General features: G+C 41.5%; 2 protein-coding genes across 2 annotated transcripts in view; one reads left to right on the plus strand and one right to left on the minus strand.

Moving 5' to 3' along the window:
* The window catches only part of XBP1 (X-box binding protein 1), a 7,581-nt gene extending 5,086 nt beyond the window's left edge, over nt 1-2,495 (plus strand). The window contains 4 exon segments of the mRNA XM_009282823.2: nt 41-169; nt 781-834; nt 837-944; nt 1,776-2,495. Of these exon segments, the coding sequence (XP_009281098.2) occupies nt 41-169; nt 781-834; nt 837-944; nt 1,776-2,333 (849 nt within the window). The 3' untranslated portion in view covers nt 2,334-2,495.
* An 8,202-nt stretch (nt 2,496-10,697) lies between these two features.
* CCDC117 (coiled-coil domain containing 117) overlaps nt 10,698-15,287 on the minus strand; it is a 5,498-nt gene continuing 908 nt past the window's right edge. Inside the window, exons 2-6 of the mRNA XM_009282824.1 lie at nt 15,100-15,270; nt 14,282-14,332; nt 13,678-13,911; nt 12,088-12,225; nt 10,698-11,541 (exon numbers count right to left, since the gene is read on the minus strand). Of these exons, the coding sequence (XP_009281099.1) occupies nt 11,289-11,541; nt 12,088-12,225; nt 13,678-13,911; nt 14,282-14,332; nt 15,100-15,270 (847 nt within the window). The 3' untranslated portion in view covers nt 10,698-11,288. The remainder of the gene's footprint in view (nt 11,542-12,087; nt 12,226-13,677; nt 13,912-14,281; nt 14,333-15,099; nt 15,271-15,287) is intronic.

Here is a 15,287-nt window from a genome sequence, read left to right on the forward strand (position 1 = left end):
GGCCGGCTCCGCGGCCGCCCTGCTTCACGGCTCTCTGCAGAACCAGAAGCTGCTGCTGGAAAACCAGCTCCTGCGGGAGAAGACGTGTGGCCTTGCTCTGGAGAACCAGGAGCTTCGCCGCCGCCTGGGCCTGGATGCTCTGAAGACAGAGGAGGAGAGCGAGTCCAAGGTGAGCCTTCTGCCGCGCTGGTGGCTCGTCTCCCTCTTTCTCGGCAGAACCTGCCAAGAGCTGCCGTGCTCCGAGAGGTGACTGCGTGGCGCTGGGTGGGGAGGAGTAACCCCGTCCTGAGAGCTCTTGGGCTGGAACTGCCATGCTGTGAAGAGGGATACTTCATGTGCCAGAAACACTCGTGTCCTCCAAATGGAGGCTTTCCCACAGACTAAACAGATACCGAGTCTGAAGCGGGTGCCGCTGGTAGCGTGGGAGATAGCGAGCCGACTAGTTCCAAGCTGTCTTTAAGATTATTTCATCTGCTCTTCTACATCATGTTCTAGAAATGAAGTAGTAACTGTTACAGTCATGTATGCCTGTCTCAAAAGAATGGGGGTATAGTGGGGAGGGTCAGGCTGTCATTTAAAAGTGGCGAACAAAACAAACCTGCAAATGTGCTGAAGTTTGAGCCAACTTTGGAAGTGGTCTTACCTTCAGGTTCCTACTGGACAAGCAAGTGGAGAATCTAATGTTGGAAGCCTTTGCAGGAAGAGCATAATCCTCAGGATTATGTACTGTACTGTCTGCCAGGACATCTGTGGTGACTGATGATTTTTTCCTTGGTACAGGTTGTGAAGGAATCGCAGGTGGATGAGATTAGGTTGGTGACCGGGTCCGCTGAGTCCGCAGCACTCAGACTACGTGTTCCTCTGCAGCAGGTGCAGGCCCAGCAGTCACCATTTCTGATAACTTCCACATGGATTCTGATGGCAGTGACTCTTCAGACTCAGAGGTGAGCATCCACTCCTACCCAAAATGCCCATGAAATTCAGAACCACTGTGGATTTAAGACTAGTGTTGTAACTTTTTGATGACTTTCCATAGTTGGCTTGTTTTCCAAGTCTTGGAATGCCATACCTGTTGCTCAGAACAGCTGTGTTAGGCTGTATCCAGTGAGTACAGGAGTTCATGCAACTTGAACTCAAGTCCTGTTTCCATAAAATATTAGAGGATATTGCCTGAAACAGTCTCTTAGCTCTTACAGCAAAAGTGTACAAATACTGAAAGCATACTGTGCTTTTACTGTTGTTAAAAACAAATGATCATTTTGCTGATGTGCTGGCACTCAGCGAAGCTGTTTGAACTTAAAGCCTGTCCCTTAGGAACGACCTCCAGAAATGTAAGGACAGGCATCTTTCACCTTAAAAAAAAAAAAAAAACAAACACTGCAAAAAAAACCCAAAACAACCCCCCCAACTTTGGTCATGGGCAGGTCTACCTAAGCCAGGTTCTGGTACTTGCTCTGTGAAGCCAGCAGGTAGTGTGGTGTTTGTACCTGGTGGGTCCAAGATCTTGAGTTTCTAATAGAGTCTGTGAATATCAAACACATGTAAATTCTATGGGGATTGCCGGTACCCTTACAAAAAAGTTAATGGACAAAGAATTTCTGAAAGATAAGAAATTGCCTTAACTGTCTGTTCTGATAGTGGTGGTGGTAAAACTCCTAGTTCTGTGATCACATTAGTGTATTTTAACTTCTGGATGAGGATTAATAGATGCCATGACTGATGTCTTGCTGTAACAGTAGTAGGCTGTCTTTCTAAAACAGTATTTCATTCTGCAGTCTGATCTCCTATTGGGCTTTCTGGACAGTCTGGACCCAGAGATGTTTCTCAAATATGCTGATTCAGAGTCAACATGCCTGGAAAAACTGGAGGAAGAGATCTGTGGAGAAACAAATTCCATACCAACCTCCCCCTCTCCCTCTTTGGGGTCCCCATCAGCTAAGCTGGAGGCCATTAATGAACTGATAAGGTTTGATCACGTGTACACAAAGCCCCTAATACTGGAGATTCCTGTTAAAATGGGCAACCAAACCAATACGCTAGTGAAAATTGAGGAATTATCTCTCTCTCCATCTGAAGACAAAGCTATCCCTGAGGTCCCAGTATCTGTGAAAGAAGAACCTGTAGACAGCTTCATGCCTGAACTGGGCATCTCTCATCTGCTTTCCTCTCATCATAGCCTTGCAGCCTCAAGCTATCTGTTGGATGCCTGTAGTGACTCTGGATATGAAGGATCCCTGTCGCCCTTCAGTGACATGTCCTCTCCGCTTGACATTGACCATGCTTGGGAGGATAGCTTTGCCAATGAACTCTTTCCCCAACTGATCAGTGTCTAACTCGGTAGTGTTAGCTATCCTGGCAGGATAACAGGATATGCCCCTTGGGGTGTGGGGGGGAAATCAAGTGTATTCAGAAAGTGTTGCTCATTTCTACCCATGCTAGTAGAGGGAGGGATTGCCAATGTGTTTCTCCTGGTATGAAAAAGCCTAGGGTGTCCTGCCCCCAATTCTACGTGAACCTGAAAATGTTCATTTTGTTTTTAACACCAAAAACTGCAGTGGGATATTCATGTATAGACAACTGGGTTAAAACTAAATAGTCTGTACATCTTACAGATTTACTATGTAAATGCTTGTTTTTCATTTGCTATGTAGAGTTGCTTTCTCCATTTAATATTTAACTGTATTGGTGCAATTAAAATGCAGTGCAGCTCACTGACCCTTTTTTACCTTGGATCTCGGTGGGGAGGGGAGAGTATCTGGGCCTCGCAGAATTTGAAGCTATAGTTAGGTCTCTCAGTGTCTCGTCCTTATACCACCTTCGTGCACCAGTCCAGCAGCACTGCTATGGCGTATGTAGCTGGATGCTTCAGCAGCTTCTTTCGGGGAGCACTTGATGTTGCAAACTCTGTTGAAGGCGGATGGCTTTGTATGATGGCCAGAGCTGCTAGAGCAAAATCTGCAGCCTGAGTAGGGAATGCAGGTGGCAGTAGCTTGATGGCTGAGTAAAATTACAGTAATCTCTTCCTGTTGGCAAGTAACGCCATTCAAAATGCTCAGTCTGAGTGGAGGTGGGTGCATTTCAAGTGGCGTGTCTAGTGTTTGTGAAGCAGTGTGAGACACATGGGGTGAAAAAGGTGTGTTACCACAGGAATTCCTGAAGCATAAAATTAACTTTGCAGAAGCTAATTTCAAATACCACAGTAGGACTCTTCTTGTCCTCGTCCATTTGTTCCAACATCACAGTATTAAAAGCACTTCAATTTGAGTGACGGAGAAGAAACTGAAATTTTGTACTGAAAGTGTGAGAGCTGTTCCAGGTGTTCGCACAACTGTTCTGTTTTAAGTGCTATTTCATGTTTTGCATTAAATTTCAACAAAAATAACTTGAGGCGGGGGAGGAAAGGAAATGGGGGATGGGACAGGAGGGTATTGGTCACTAACGTTCAAGGTGACAGGACTGCTTTGGATTACAAACTTGGGTAACCTAGCTGCTTGTAATAAAGCATTCTATCTGAATATTGGATAGCAGTAAAAACCAGCTGTGCAATATAGCAGAAACCTTAAATTAGATTAAAAAACCTAAACTTTAAGTAGTCTGAGAATAAGTTGCTTTACTTTCAAGCTGGAAAATAGGTATGACTGCAAGAGGACCCTTAGTACCTAATATATGTTGTTGCGAGTCCAAAAGCAAATGGACAAGTGGGAATTTGATCCGTAGTTTTGCATTACTTTTGTCAGTATTACTGGAACTTCATATGAAATTAAAAAATGAATTTAAGTACAGCAGAAATAATGTAAGGAAGAACTCTTTATTTTTTTAAAAACTCAGCTCTACATTTTCTAGCCTAGAAGTCAAAGACAAAGTTTACAGGGATAGGCATGTAGTAGTTGAAAGTAGCACCTGTAAAAGGACTGATATTTCACATACTGTCCTCAGGGCTATAGGAAGGTTGGGACTAGCACACCGAAGATGTGCAGCCCATCCCACTGCTCTTGTGGCGGTCTTTCCTGTTCTCGCACAGACAACATCTGGCCTCTTAAAAGGTGGTGCAAGAGAAGACTAAACATAGTAATTGGTGGAACTGTGTCTCTGTTCGGTGCGGCAGTACCTCTAGGCGATGTGTGTGTTCTTGTGAATTCGATGTTCGAGACTGCGTCACTGCAGATGTAGCCTGCTCCTGTACGAGGCGCTTGCTTATTTTTGCTTCTTCAGGAGCTGATCCCAATTGTAGATGAAGTGGACTTTTTGGTGATAATATGCTATCTCCCTTAAGATATCTCAGGTTATCAAGGATGTTTCTCAGTCCAATTTCACTCGTGTGATGTTTAGCATTAGAATTGCATTTTCTGTGCACGTAGGCAAGCTACTGTGACTAAAGCTAGCACTTTTTAAGCGTGACAACTGATAACCGACCCTTTTAATAGCTACTGAAAGTAAAGCCTTTGCCAAAAGAAATGAAAATCAACTAATTGATGAAATCAACTATATAAAGTTAATACTTTTGCTCTCTGAACATATTTTTTTAATCTTTCTTCCCTTATTAAGGTATTTGAGAAGAGGGTGAACAGAGGTAAGAGGGCTTGTCATCTATTATGCATTGATTTTAATACAGTTTCTGCTATTAAAAATACCAAAAAGGCAAGTCTTTCTGTTGTTTTGGGTTATTTGTGTTTTAGCTTAACTAATGCAGTAAGAAATGGTGGCACAGCAAAAAGGCTTCGTTGAGCATTCAAGAACCTGCCTGGAAAACCTTAACGTCCATCTGTGTCTGTTCCCCCCAACCCTCCTTGGTTGCTGTTTCTCTCTTCACCAAAGAACGTGTCTCCCACCTTTTACGTTTAAAGGTGTAGAAATCCTGTCACTTCCTTAAGAAATTTGAGGGGAAAAAGAAGGCCAAAATCAAAGGAAGTAAAGAGTAGCTTAAAGCTCACGGACTAACAGCTCATACCTGCACAATTGTGCTTTTTTTTTCCCCCAGCAATGCTTAAGGCAGTTCTTTTTTCCGTGCTAGCTCAGGCTAAGATGTAGCAACATCAACTACCAGGACGAGGAAGAGTGGAGGTGAAGAGTTAATGTGAACTCTTGGCACACTGCTTAAGAGATAAACTTCTTATACTGGTTGCAACAGATTTCCTGGGGAAAGTGTGACCTTTGTTTTCAATGAATAAGGAAGAAGTTTACAATTCTTATATTCAGCTTTTGATGCAACATTACGAAGGCACTGCCCAGTATCATATACATGTCATAATAACTAAATCCAAGGACTCAACAAGCTCAAACCAAGACCAAAGTAGGGCAATCTTTTACCAAATTAGAGAGGGTCACAGAAAAACCTAGCTGCCTTAAAAAAAAAAAAAACACCCTAAAGAAACTGGAAAAGCTGTCTGGGCAGGAAATAGCTGTAGGCAACTCTCTAAGCTGTTGTGTTTTGCTTTAAGACAAAAGTTGGTGGAAAAACTGAAGGACCTGCTACCACTGACGCGTCCGACAGACATTGAAGTCCAACAGCTGCACATGAATGGTACACTGAGAGAAATATGAATACATGCAAGACATGGCCATCCTAAGCTAAGCAAAAAATCCTATACCAATTATCAGCCTTGCCTGTGCTTAAGCCTTAAGCAAGATAACCACCAGAAAATCCAACATTGTAAAGGACTCCTTCAGACAACGTTCAGAATAAAAAAAAAAATTATACCTCTACTGCATTTTACTTTCCTTTCTTCTTAAGCCAGCCAAACGACAGTTCTCGGCTGCTGGGCAAGCTTCTGCTCCAGTAATTATTCTGAGCCAGTGGTGTAAGAAAGATCAGTGCTCACAACTTTGAGATTTTAAATTGCTTTGATTCATTAGTGGTGGTTTGAACCAGCATCTTGAGTAAAGTATAGTTTGATAGCTGCACATGTAAGCTTTTTGGGACTCCTCTAAACTGAATTCAACTTAAGAGCCTGCCCTAGAGCAGCCAAGTGCTTGGAAGCAAAGGCTGCTACCGCGGCAGGGGCAGGAAGCAGTTGTGACGTACATCCCCTTTTCTCCATCGTAATCGTAGCAGCTGCCAATTGTCACTTTGAAGTAGAGCACTGCAATCCTCAGAATCATCCTTGTGCTACCACAGATAGAATGAGGCAAAAGGATAAGAGCGGATGGGGTGTGTGGTATGGAGCAGAAAGCTACTGTCTTCTGCTCGAGGAGTAACTCCACTGCAGCACGTCCTGCTGCTGCCCTAGCAGGCAGGAAAAGCACTTCTGTGGCCCGAAACACCTCGATGTGGGGACTGAAGCACTTCACCGGTGCAGCATCTCTGTCCCTCTCTTCTCTCCTGCAACAGGCTGCTCTGAAAGGCTGGAAGACCCGTCATTCTGTCACCCCTCTGGCCTTCCTCCAAAGCTGCCTGCATGACACGGCTCTTCTGCCCAAGCAGCTCGTACTGGTGCCTGCAGCCACCACCCAGCCCCGTCCGTCCGGAGGGCTGGACCCGTGCTCTTCGGCCGTTGCAGCGCCATTTGTGAACGTGTATTGGATGAACTGCGAAGGTGATGCAAGATGAGGTGAAATAGATAATCCTCAACGCTGCCTACGGAAAATCCCTTCCATTCTCCCCCTGAGTAACTTCCCAGCTGTGCTTTACCCATTAAAATGCCGGCAACACCGCCACCCCCTGACCTCGGGTAGCACTGCATGCTTGGGGGGCACGGACAGCTACTGCCCGCTTTCGATAGCGCATCATTTAACTTACTTACCTCACCGCCCAACGCATTTTGTGTCTCGATGAGCAACAAATTTTTAACTTCTAAAAAATTCAAGGAAAATTCTGTTACAGTCACATTTCCATCATATTTGGAAAAGGCCTGTGTTTAGTAGGTTCACACCCAAACCTTCTGAAGCGCAGTAGACAAAAAAATGTTCAATGAAGTAGTATTTACACTGTTTTCCTTCCCTTTTTCAACCGTACAGCTACAAGTATTTCCTGCCACGCTTTATCCTGACTTACTGGCAGCATTAGGTTCCAAGACAAGCTGCTAATATTTATTGAGATCTCTTCCACTAGAAGCACACAAATAGTTCTTGTTGGGCATCTGGAAGCCTAATAGCATTCAGAATTTCTATTAGCATTAATATTTTTTACTAGAATCAAGTCCACTTAGTGCTACCAAGGCAGGATGAGGGTTTTTTTTTTAAATCTATATATTTATATAGTATATCAACATCCAGATTAAAGTGTGAGAATTTAAGCTGTCTCCAGAGGATCTTTATCTGAGACCTTCCTGTAGATGAGAGATGCTAAGTTAAACTAAACTCAGGCAAAGCTGGGGCAGCAGAGGGAAGAGTAACACACACGTAGAGCGGCAGATTTCACCTTTGCAGTATGCTTCCTTAAGATGACCGCTTTCTGATTGCTCTAACTTCTGTTTTGGAGTCCTACTTGCCTCACAAGGAGCATGGATCCAGACCCAGTGGTTCACATGTACGTTATATCTGCATTTGATTAAATAAATCATCTGTGATGGAAGCCACACATCTGCCCTAGCTAACTGATACAAGACACAGGCTCTGGAACAACTACAAGTCCAGTTCCAACTCCACGCCAAAATAAATTCTGTCCCTCTCCGCAGGGTTGGCTCTGTAACTGAGATACTCCTCCCACCTCTACAGTTTCCCAGCCACATCCCCAAGGAGACTCTCAGCCAGCCAAGAGAGCCTTACACAATCCTAAGTGGGTTGGGTTTTACGCTATTCTTTTCCTCTCTCTGACTCTGCATTGGAGAAGTATTTTGTCTTGTCTAAATCCACAGTACAATTTAAGCAAGTCAATGTTTGACTCGGCCTAGAAACCTCAGGGTTTTTTATTTTTTAATATAAATCTGAAGTGCTATTTTTCTCTCATTTTGAAAGCAAAGGTAATACTGATCTAGCACACCCATCTTTGTCCTTCAGCTGCTTGAAAAACTCTTGAACAGATGATGTTAAACAAAAGAGCAAAGTGTTACATTCCAGTAAAATAATTATTAAAATTTGAATTTGTTTTAAAACTCTCCTCAAACATTTCTTGATTTTATCCTGAACTAAGCAAGCTAGGCATTCTTAATTTTAGTCTGAAGTAAAATGAAACATCTAAAGACACAAGCAACACCTTTTGGTACGCCTTTGCTTTGTTAGAGGCCTTTGGGTACATGACAGATTTACAGATCTTCCTTTCCGGCAGCTTCAGGTTTATTCCACCCTGCTGTTGTCCCCCCCCGTCCTGTTGTACACCGTGGAGGAAAGAAGTGACATGCCCTTGGGACTCTGCAGTTAAATTAAAAATCTTCTTAGGCCAGAAGAGTGTTTTACCCTCCAATTGAAGGACTGGACATACACTCTCAAGATTTTCACTTTTATTAGGAATGAAACACAGCCATCTAAAAAATATTTTAGAAAATTTATTGAAAACTGACATACAAAGGGTGATTTGGTCCCAAGAGAAGACAGACCAGAATCAGATCTTCCATATCTCAAAATAAAGTTTTTCCTAATACTGCATCACATTTGCCATCCCGCTTGTAAACAGCATTAATAAAAAGTCTTTTAAGGAAGCCAACAACAAATGAAACTGTTACAAATACAGAAGTTTGAAAACACCCAGTAGCTTGTTCTCTCTCACCCTCTCCAAAGGATTGCTATAGCAAGAATCGTGCTCAGTCCTCCTAGATACTTGATTCCTGCTCTGCCCCACTCTTCTCCTCCCCCATCAATTTAAGTGATTCAACCCTGCTCTCTCCTACCACAAGGGCAGAAATGAATTATGAAAAAAATAAAATAAATTTTTTCTACCAAAGCAAGTTTCTTGGACACAGTTTTTTCCCCATCTCATGGTCTTTGTCAATAGTCCACCACTATATTCTTGTCTCAGATGGCAGAGTAACAGGGGTCAGTGATGCTGTATTAGCATCAAACAATTAAGAGGAAATACACCTCTGAAAGTCAACCTTTGGTACAAACATAACAGGAAAAAAGTATGCTTAAAAGCCATCTACAAACATTTCTTCTTCTGCAAATTTGATATGCAATTTGTCATTTTTAAAAGAAAAAAACCTGCATCTAGATTTGACGTATTTAAGCCTCCAACAGTTTTCTACACCCTTTGTCACAATTTTAGTGTTGCCGAGATGGTTTAATCAAATTTTTGATTTATCATTTCTTTTGCGTTTATTTAGGATTCAGAGCTATCAGCTAGAACAGTTCCAACCTTGAACTTTCACTATAATCCCACAAGCTTAAAAACAGGTAATTATTTGGAGGCACCACATTTTCTATCTGCAGTGACTGCAGCCTGCTCCAAACTGCATTGCTTTACTTTATACTCAAGCAATGTAGCATGTCAAAGGCTGTAGATTTTAAGCACGTTCAGCAGCCTAACAATACATAAGAAATTTTACACAGTACATGCAAGAGGTTTATAGCAGACCCTGAAATGAAATTAGATATAATAGCAAGATAAAGCTGCACATGTTCTCCAATTTAATAAAAGTTCCAGAATGGTAAAGTTATACACCGGTTTCCAGAGTAATACCTATTCGAATGTTGGAATGGTTTTAGTGAAGCTCTGAAATGTTTTAGCAAGAGTCAGCAAATTTCAAACAACCTTCGACAAGAGCAGCAAGATAGACAGGATTTAACAAATAGGGGTATCTTTTGAACAAAGCTTCTGCTGTCAGCCAAAAGAAAAGAAAGGATGACTGCAAAAAGAGAAGCTTAATTTTAAACTATCAACTATGGGTTATTCAACAGTAAAAAATACCATCACAAAGGTTATCAATTAGCTGTGCAAAGGAAGAGTAGATTTTCTTATGCAAACAGCTGCATTACTGTGTACTTGCTCCTTTATGTTAGCTAGATGTCAAAACCAGACTGGGATGCTAAGACTCTGAAAAGAACCTATTAGTTGGAAAGGAATTTCTTACGAAAAGCCTCAATTCAGGTATCTCTGAGAAAGCTCAAGGACTTAAGAACAGAAGATAAGGTTCTCTGCCTCGTTTAAGGGTTTTAAGCATAATGGAGCTGTTGTGCATTGAGGAAAGGTACAAGCAATAACTCACTGAGGATTCCTTTTCTTAACACCCTAAGCAGGGCACAAAATTCTTTTGGCATACATCTGTATTAACTATGTGACATTATGTTAATGGCACGTGTTCTGGCTTAAATTTTAAGTCTAGATTCCCTCAGGAAGAATACAAGCATCTTTTTTACTTCACCACCAATGCCAGCAGTCTCAAAGTCTGGGACTTGGTTACAGACAATAATCAGCATTTGACCCTCTTTACGCCAGTAAATCAGCTCCCTGTTATCTGATTTATTTACCATGTTTATCAAAATTAAAGGATGACATTTATTTAATCAAAACTTACACTATCTTGAACTGACTTTCCAACTTGATGCATACAAAGGATCAGAGCACAATGTAAAATGTGAATCAATTGGCTGAGAACCACTTTTCTCCAGACTTTGCATCATTTGGGGAGCAGGGCATCAAAAATCCACAAACACAATTTAGGAGCCAGTGAACCAAAGATGACTAAAGTTAGGAGATATCTTGCAAGTTAGTAGCTGGTTTTACTTTCTACAAAGCAAGAGGCTTATGCTCAGCTATAACATTCCTTCCCTACCACGCTGCAGAATGTATAGTTTCTATATTTGAATTTACATCAGGTACACCACGCTGCAGAATGTATAGTTTCTATATTTGAGTTTACATCAGGTACAAACCAGCCACAGATGAAACAGCCATAGATGAAATAGTGTGAAAAGCTGTATTTCCATAGGGATTGCTTTTCTATCTGTGACTAGACTCAGAAGTATTTCTTCCTTTCCATACCTTTTTGTAATTCAAATTAAACTAACTGACCAAGCATAGTATGTGCACCAAAGTCTTCATGGCTCAGTAAGTGAAAGATGTGGCTTAAGCCACAGTTACATTCAATATTTGGCTTTTATACTTTACCAAGGACAATTAAGAGGATAATTCACCATTAAGCAAGATGGAAAGCTACTTCCTTGTTCCAAAGGCCTCTGGATTACCTTCTCAGTAAAAACAAGAATATTTAACAGACTGGAGTACAGAAATCTTGGGGTTTTTTTCAGTTTCCTTAAGTTGTGTCTGGCCAATCCACCTTCTTATGATTGTTAGTAGGAAAAACAAAAACAAGTAATAAAACTTCAGATTCACACATCAAACCAGAAAGAAAGAAGGAATCAGAAAACAGCAACAAAAAACATCAGAAGCTCACCACTTCCAGTCTAAAATCTGGCATCTACAATTCCATTTCTTCTTCTGCACACCCAGAGATTCCCAAACTAGCATATGGATCTGGAGACATGGCAGTCTGTTGTGATTCAGGGAATGTTTCAGTCTGTGGGTCAAAAGCAGCTCTTGGTGTTGACTGCTTAGCCTGACATCCGTCTGTACTCTGCTGCTTGAAGTTCTTAACAGAAACAGACTTCAGTTTATCTGTGAGAAATTCAGGAAGAGGTTTCCAAAGCACCAGCTCCATAGAAGGACGGCTCCTAGAAGGGATGGAGTCTCAGTTAAATTTAAGTTCTCCAATCACGACTATTAAATGCAGAAGACCAGTGAGTATCTTCATCCTTTGTGCTAGCCTGGAACTATATTCCAGAATCCATATACCTTTTTTTTTTCCCCCTATTAAATTGCCTCTTCCTTAACTAGTTCCATTACTTCTAGTTCTAACCCTGTATTTTCTTTCTATTCTTTTGCACCAAACTTGATGACCACTGTCGGTCACGCTTCAGGACCTCCTTCTTTTGGAAACTCACATACATAAGAATCAAGATATAATGGTTTATTCAACAAATTTCACTCTGTACAAAATGAGGAGTACAAAACAGACAGCTTGATGACCACTACAGTTACACTTACTTCTCTTTTACATTAGGATAGTTTTTCCTATTTTTGACCAGATGAATGGTCTGTTATACAACGTTGGCTGCATCATGCAGTAATTAAGGACATCTCCACAAACATGAGACTGGGTCTCTCTTTTCATTTGCATGTGTTAGCTACATAGCACCATGATTTCCTCCAGAACTTACATAGATTCTATTATTTTCTTTGTCAGGACTTCACCAAAATCCCTCTTCATCCCTTTTTTAAGGGTATCTGACAGGATAAGAGTGGGCAGATTGCTAACATTTCCATCAGCATGAACTTCCTCATCTTCATCAATTATCCTAGGAATGGAGGGGGAAGAGGGAGATAAACACTATTGAGCATACTGTTAACAGGCACATCCACTGCAGACTACAGTTATACCTACGTGCACTGCGTTGTACAGTGTAGATATCTGACCTAGGCTGGGTACCAGAAGCAGCGGGGCCATGTTAACATGAGTCCCTCTTGGGCCAATATACCCTAAGAATGACTGTTACCATAGAAGCCACTTGAGCAGCTATGCCACTTCTGGTACCTGAGCTAGCTTTTGTTATCCCTGCATCGTCCAGCAGTGCGCAATGCAGACATACGCTAAGAGAAAATAAATAAATTCACTTCAGGGGAAAGCGTATGATTCAGTCACATTACAAGAGTGAGTCTCAGTTATGCAGTAGCTTCGCCTGCTCAATTCCCCATATCTTAACTTTGAGAATTATTGAAAAGCTACTGAATACAGCTCTTAACCTTTAAGGACGCTGCACCAATTTCTCAGAGATTAAAACGGCACAAAAAGTTGAAGCATTTAGAACAAACTGGAGGCATCTCCTTTGTTTTTGGTAAACCTTTTAAAGAAAATTTAGCAGAGTAGCTGGGAAGGATGGGGAACAATCCTTTGAGAGGTCCAAAACAGACTTTGTAATGCAGATATAGCCAGATAATAAAGACATATAGCATTACTCTGATTGACTCATGAAAAAATAAAATAGTCTAACAGTACCTTGCTTCCCTTCACGCATCATCTATGGAGTAATCATCTAAAAAAAAATCTTGTTTTATAATTTATATAACTTTTGGCTTTTCTAACAACTGTCTGCAGTGGTCATTTTAGATATTTCGGAATACTAGCTCAACTGCAATCAACTGATGTATACACGTGACATTCCCAGAAATCTTTCAAAGGCAAGAATGCACAGGACATTTATTAAATGATTGCAATAGACTGCCCGTAGCCACCCCATTACCCCAACATCAAGCCATCTGGTATTTAAGAGCAAGATGAACCTCAGTCTCATAGCACATGTGCAGAGAGATCTCTCTGGTTCCTGCTATTCTCTACACTGACAAATTCACATCTATCTTGAGCATTTAGAAGTGTTAATCACAGAACAAGCTGCAATTGGTTGAAAAAAGCTGAGCTCAATTCTGACCAGATAACATCAGTTAAAATTTGAGCTCTGGATACTCACAAAAGAGCATAAAACCCCATTATGGTATACAGATGCTGCATAATGATTGTGAAAAGGCAGTTATTCATTCAGCATCTCTGGCTCTAGCACCCTCAATTTCAGACCACAGTATCAGCCCCAAGACTCGTACGACCACAGGTAGCCGAAAAAGAAATCACTTGAACAGAAGGTTCATCTCAGACTTACAGCAGTGTTATCACACTGCTAAGTGCTAGATTTAACCCTTAATGCCCACCAAAAAAGGGAAAGCTCAGCAAAGCCAGTCTACTCAATCCCTGCATTTACCTGTCCTCAATTTCCTGAAGCTTCCTGCGAGCAACCTCGCATTGCTGTTCCCCCATTGTCTGATCCATTTCTTCACAGGGAATTTCTAACATGGCAGTTTCAGGACCGCTGCCACCATACTGACTTGCTACCTCCCCAGCTGCCTGCTGACCTGCACAGAGAATCCATTCTTCAGTGTTGGGATTCAAAGGGCAATTTTTGGCTCCTGTCAGTCTCTTCTTCCTCACAGGACAACTAGGAAACAAAATAAGTTTACAATTGTCAAAAGAGAAATGTGTCATTCTACAGGAAAAAGTGTTATAGAAAGTCATGTGCATTTCAACAGATTTGACATACTATGGAAACACAACCTCCACAAAGAAAATAAATCCACATTGCTCTAATTAAAATGTGGGTACCCATGCAAGAAAATCAGTGCTACACAATTAATTAGGTAACTGAAAAGGATTTGGGCTTATGTGCAACTCAGGAGAAGAGTTCCAAATGGAAACAATGATAGAATTTCCCTTCCTGCATATGTTGTAGGTGAGATGTGCTCAAATCTTTATAGAAAACAAAAAGCAAATTAAGATTTTTCAGGTTATAAAAGACAAATTTAATTTACCCTTCCGCCTCTTCTTCTAGCTTATGCTTCTTTCCACAGCGAACAGAGACACTGCAAAAGAAAAAAACAAATGGTTATTTAGCTTCTAATTATATCTTCCAGTGACATTGAGATTTTCAAACAATATTTTCCTCCCTTTTAAAATTTCACTTGCAGCTAAGAGCAACAGTTGCAGTACGTCACCAGCTGTGAAGGGAGTGGAAGTTTTGGACAATAAATGACCACTTTGTTCCAAAGAAAGTCAAAGGAGGCTGTAATTACTCAGTTCTCTGAGCAGAATTCCGTGCTAATTTCTCCTCCTTTACGTTATTTATTTTTTCCACAAGGAGCAAGACCATTTTTGCTAAAATTCAAACGCTTCAAGAAGCAACACGTGATCCAACTTCAGTCTCTTAATACATTGTCTCACAGTGACACACTCAAATTAAATATGACCAAAGAACAACATTTTGTGGAATAATTTAAGTTTTTTGTGCTCACATATAAGAAAGCGCAAGTGAAAAAAAAAAAAGTAAAAAAAGTACACGAGCTTAAAAGCATGTCAAGATATTGGTAAACTTTATATCTTTATATAAACTTTATCTTCTTTATATAAAGAAACTCCCATTTCTTTCCTTTTAGAAGGCGCTCTCATCCCCTACCAACAAACTTCAAGGCCATAAGACGAGCGCAACACAATTCTAACATTGCACAAGCGAAACACTACTAGAAGAAAACAAATTATAACCCGTCTTGAAAAGAAAACTTATTTCACACGGCCAGTGGAGCTGGGAAATGCGTTCCTTCCCCGTTCCAGCGGTAACTGGTTTTGCACTTACTGGCTGTGGCCCTGCTGCTGGTGCAGGCCTTGCGGGTGCGCCGCACTCGTGAAGGAGCCCACCGGGGCGACCGTCAAGCCCTCGTTGTAACTTCCAAGCGCAGCCAGAGAGGCAACGTCGAAGCTGCTTCGCAGATACAGGCCGGAGGAACCGCCGCCATCGGCACCGGCGCTTCCGGTTCCCGCCCA

The sequence above is a fragment of the Aptenodytes forsteri genome, unplaced genomic scaffold, assembly GCF_000699145.1.
Source record: "Aptenodytes forsteri isolate BGI_AS27 unplaced genomic scaffold, ASM69914v1 Scaffold550, whole genome shotgun sequence".
NCBI lineage: Eukaryota > Metazoa > Chordata > Aves > Sphenisciformes > Spheniscidae > Aptenodytes > Aptenodytes forsteri.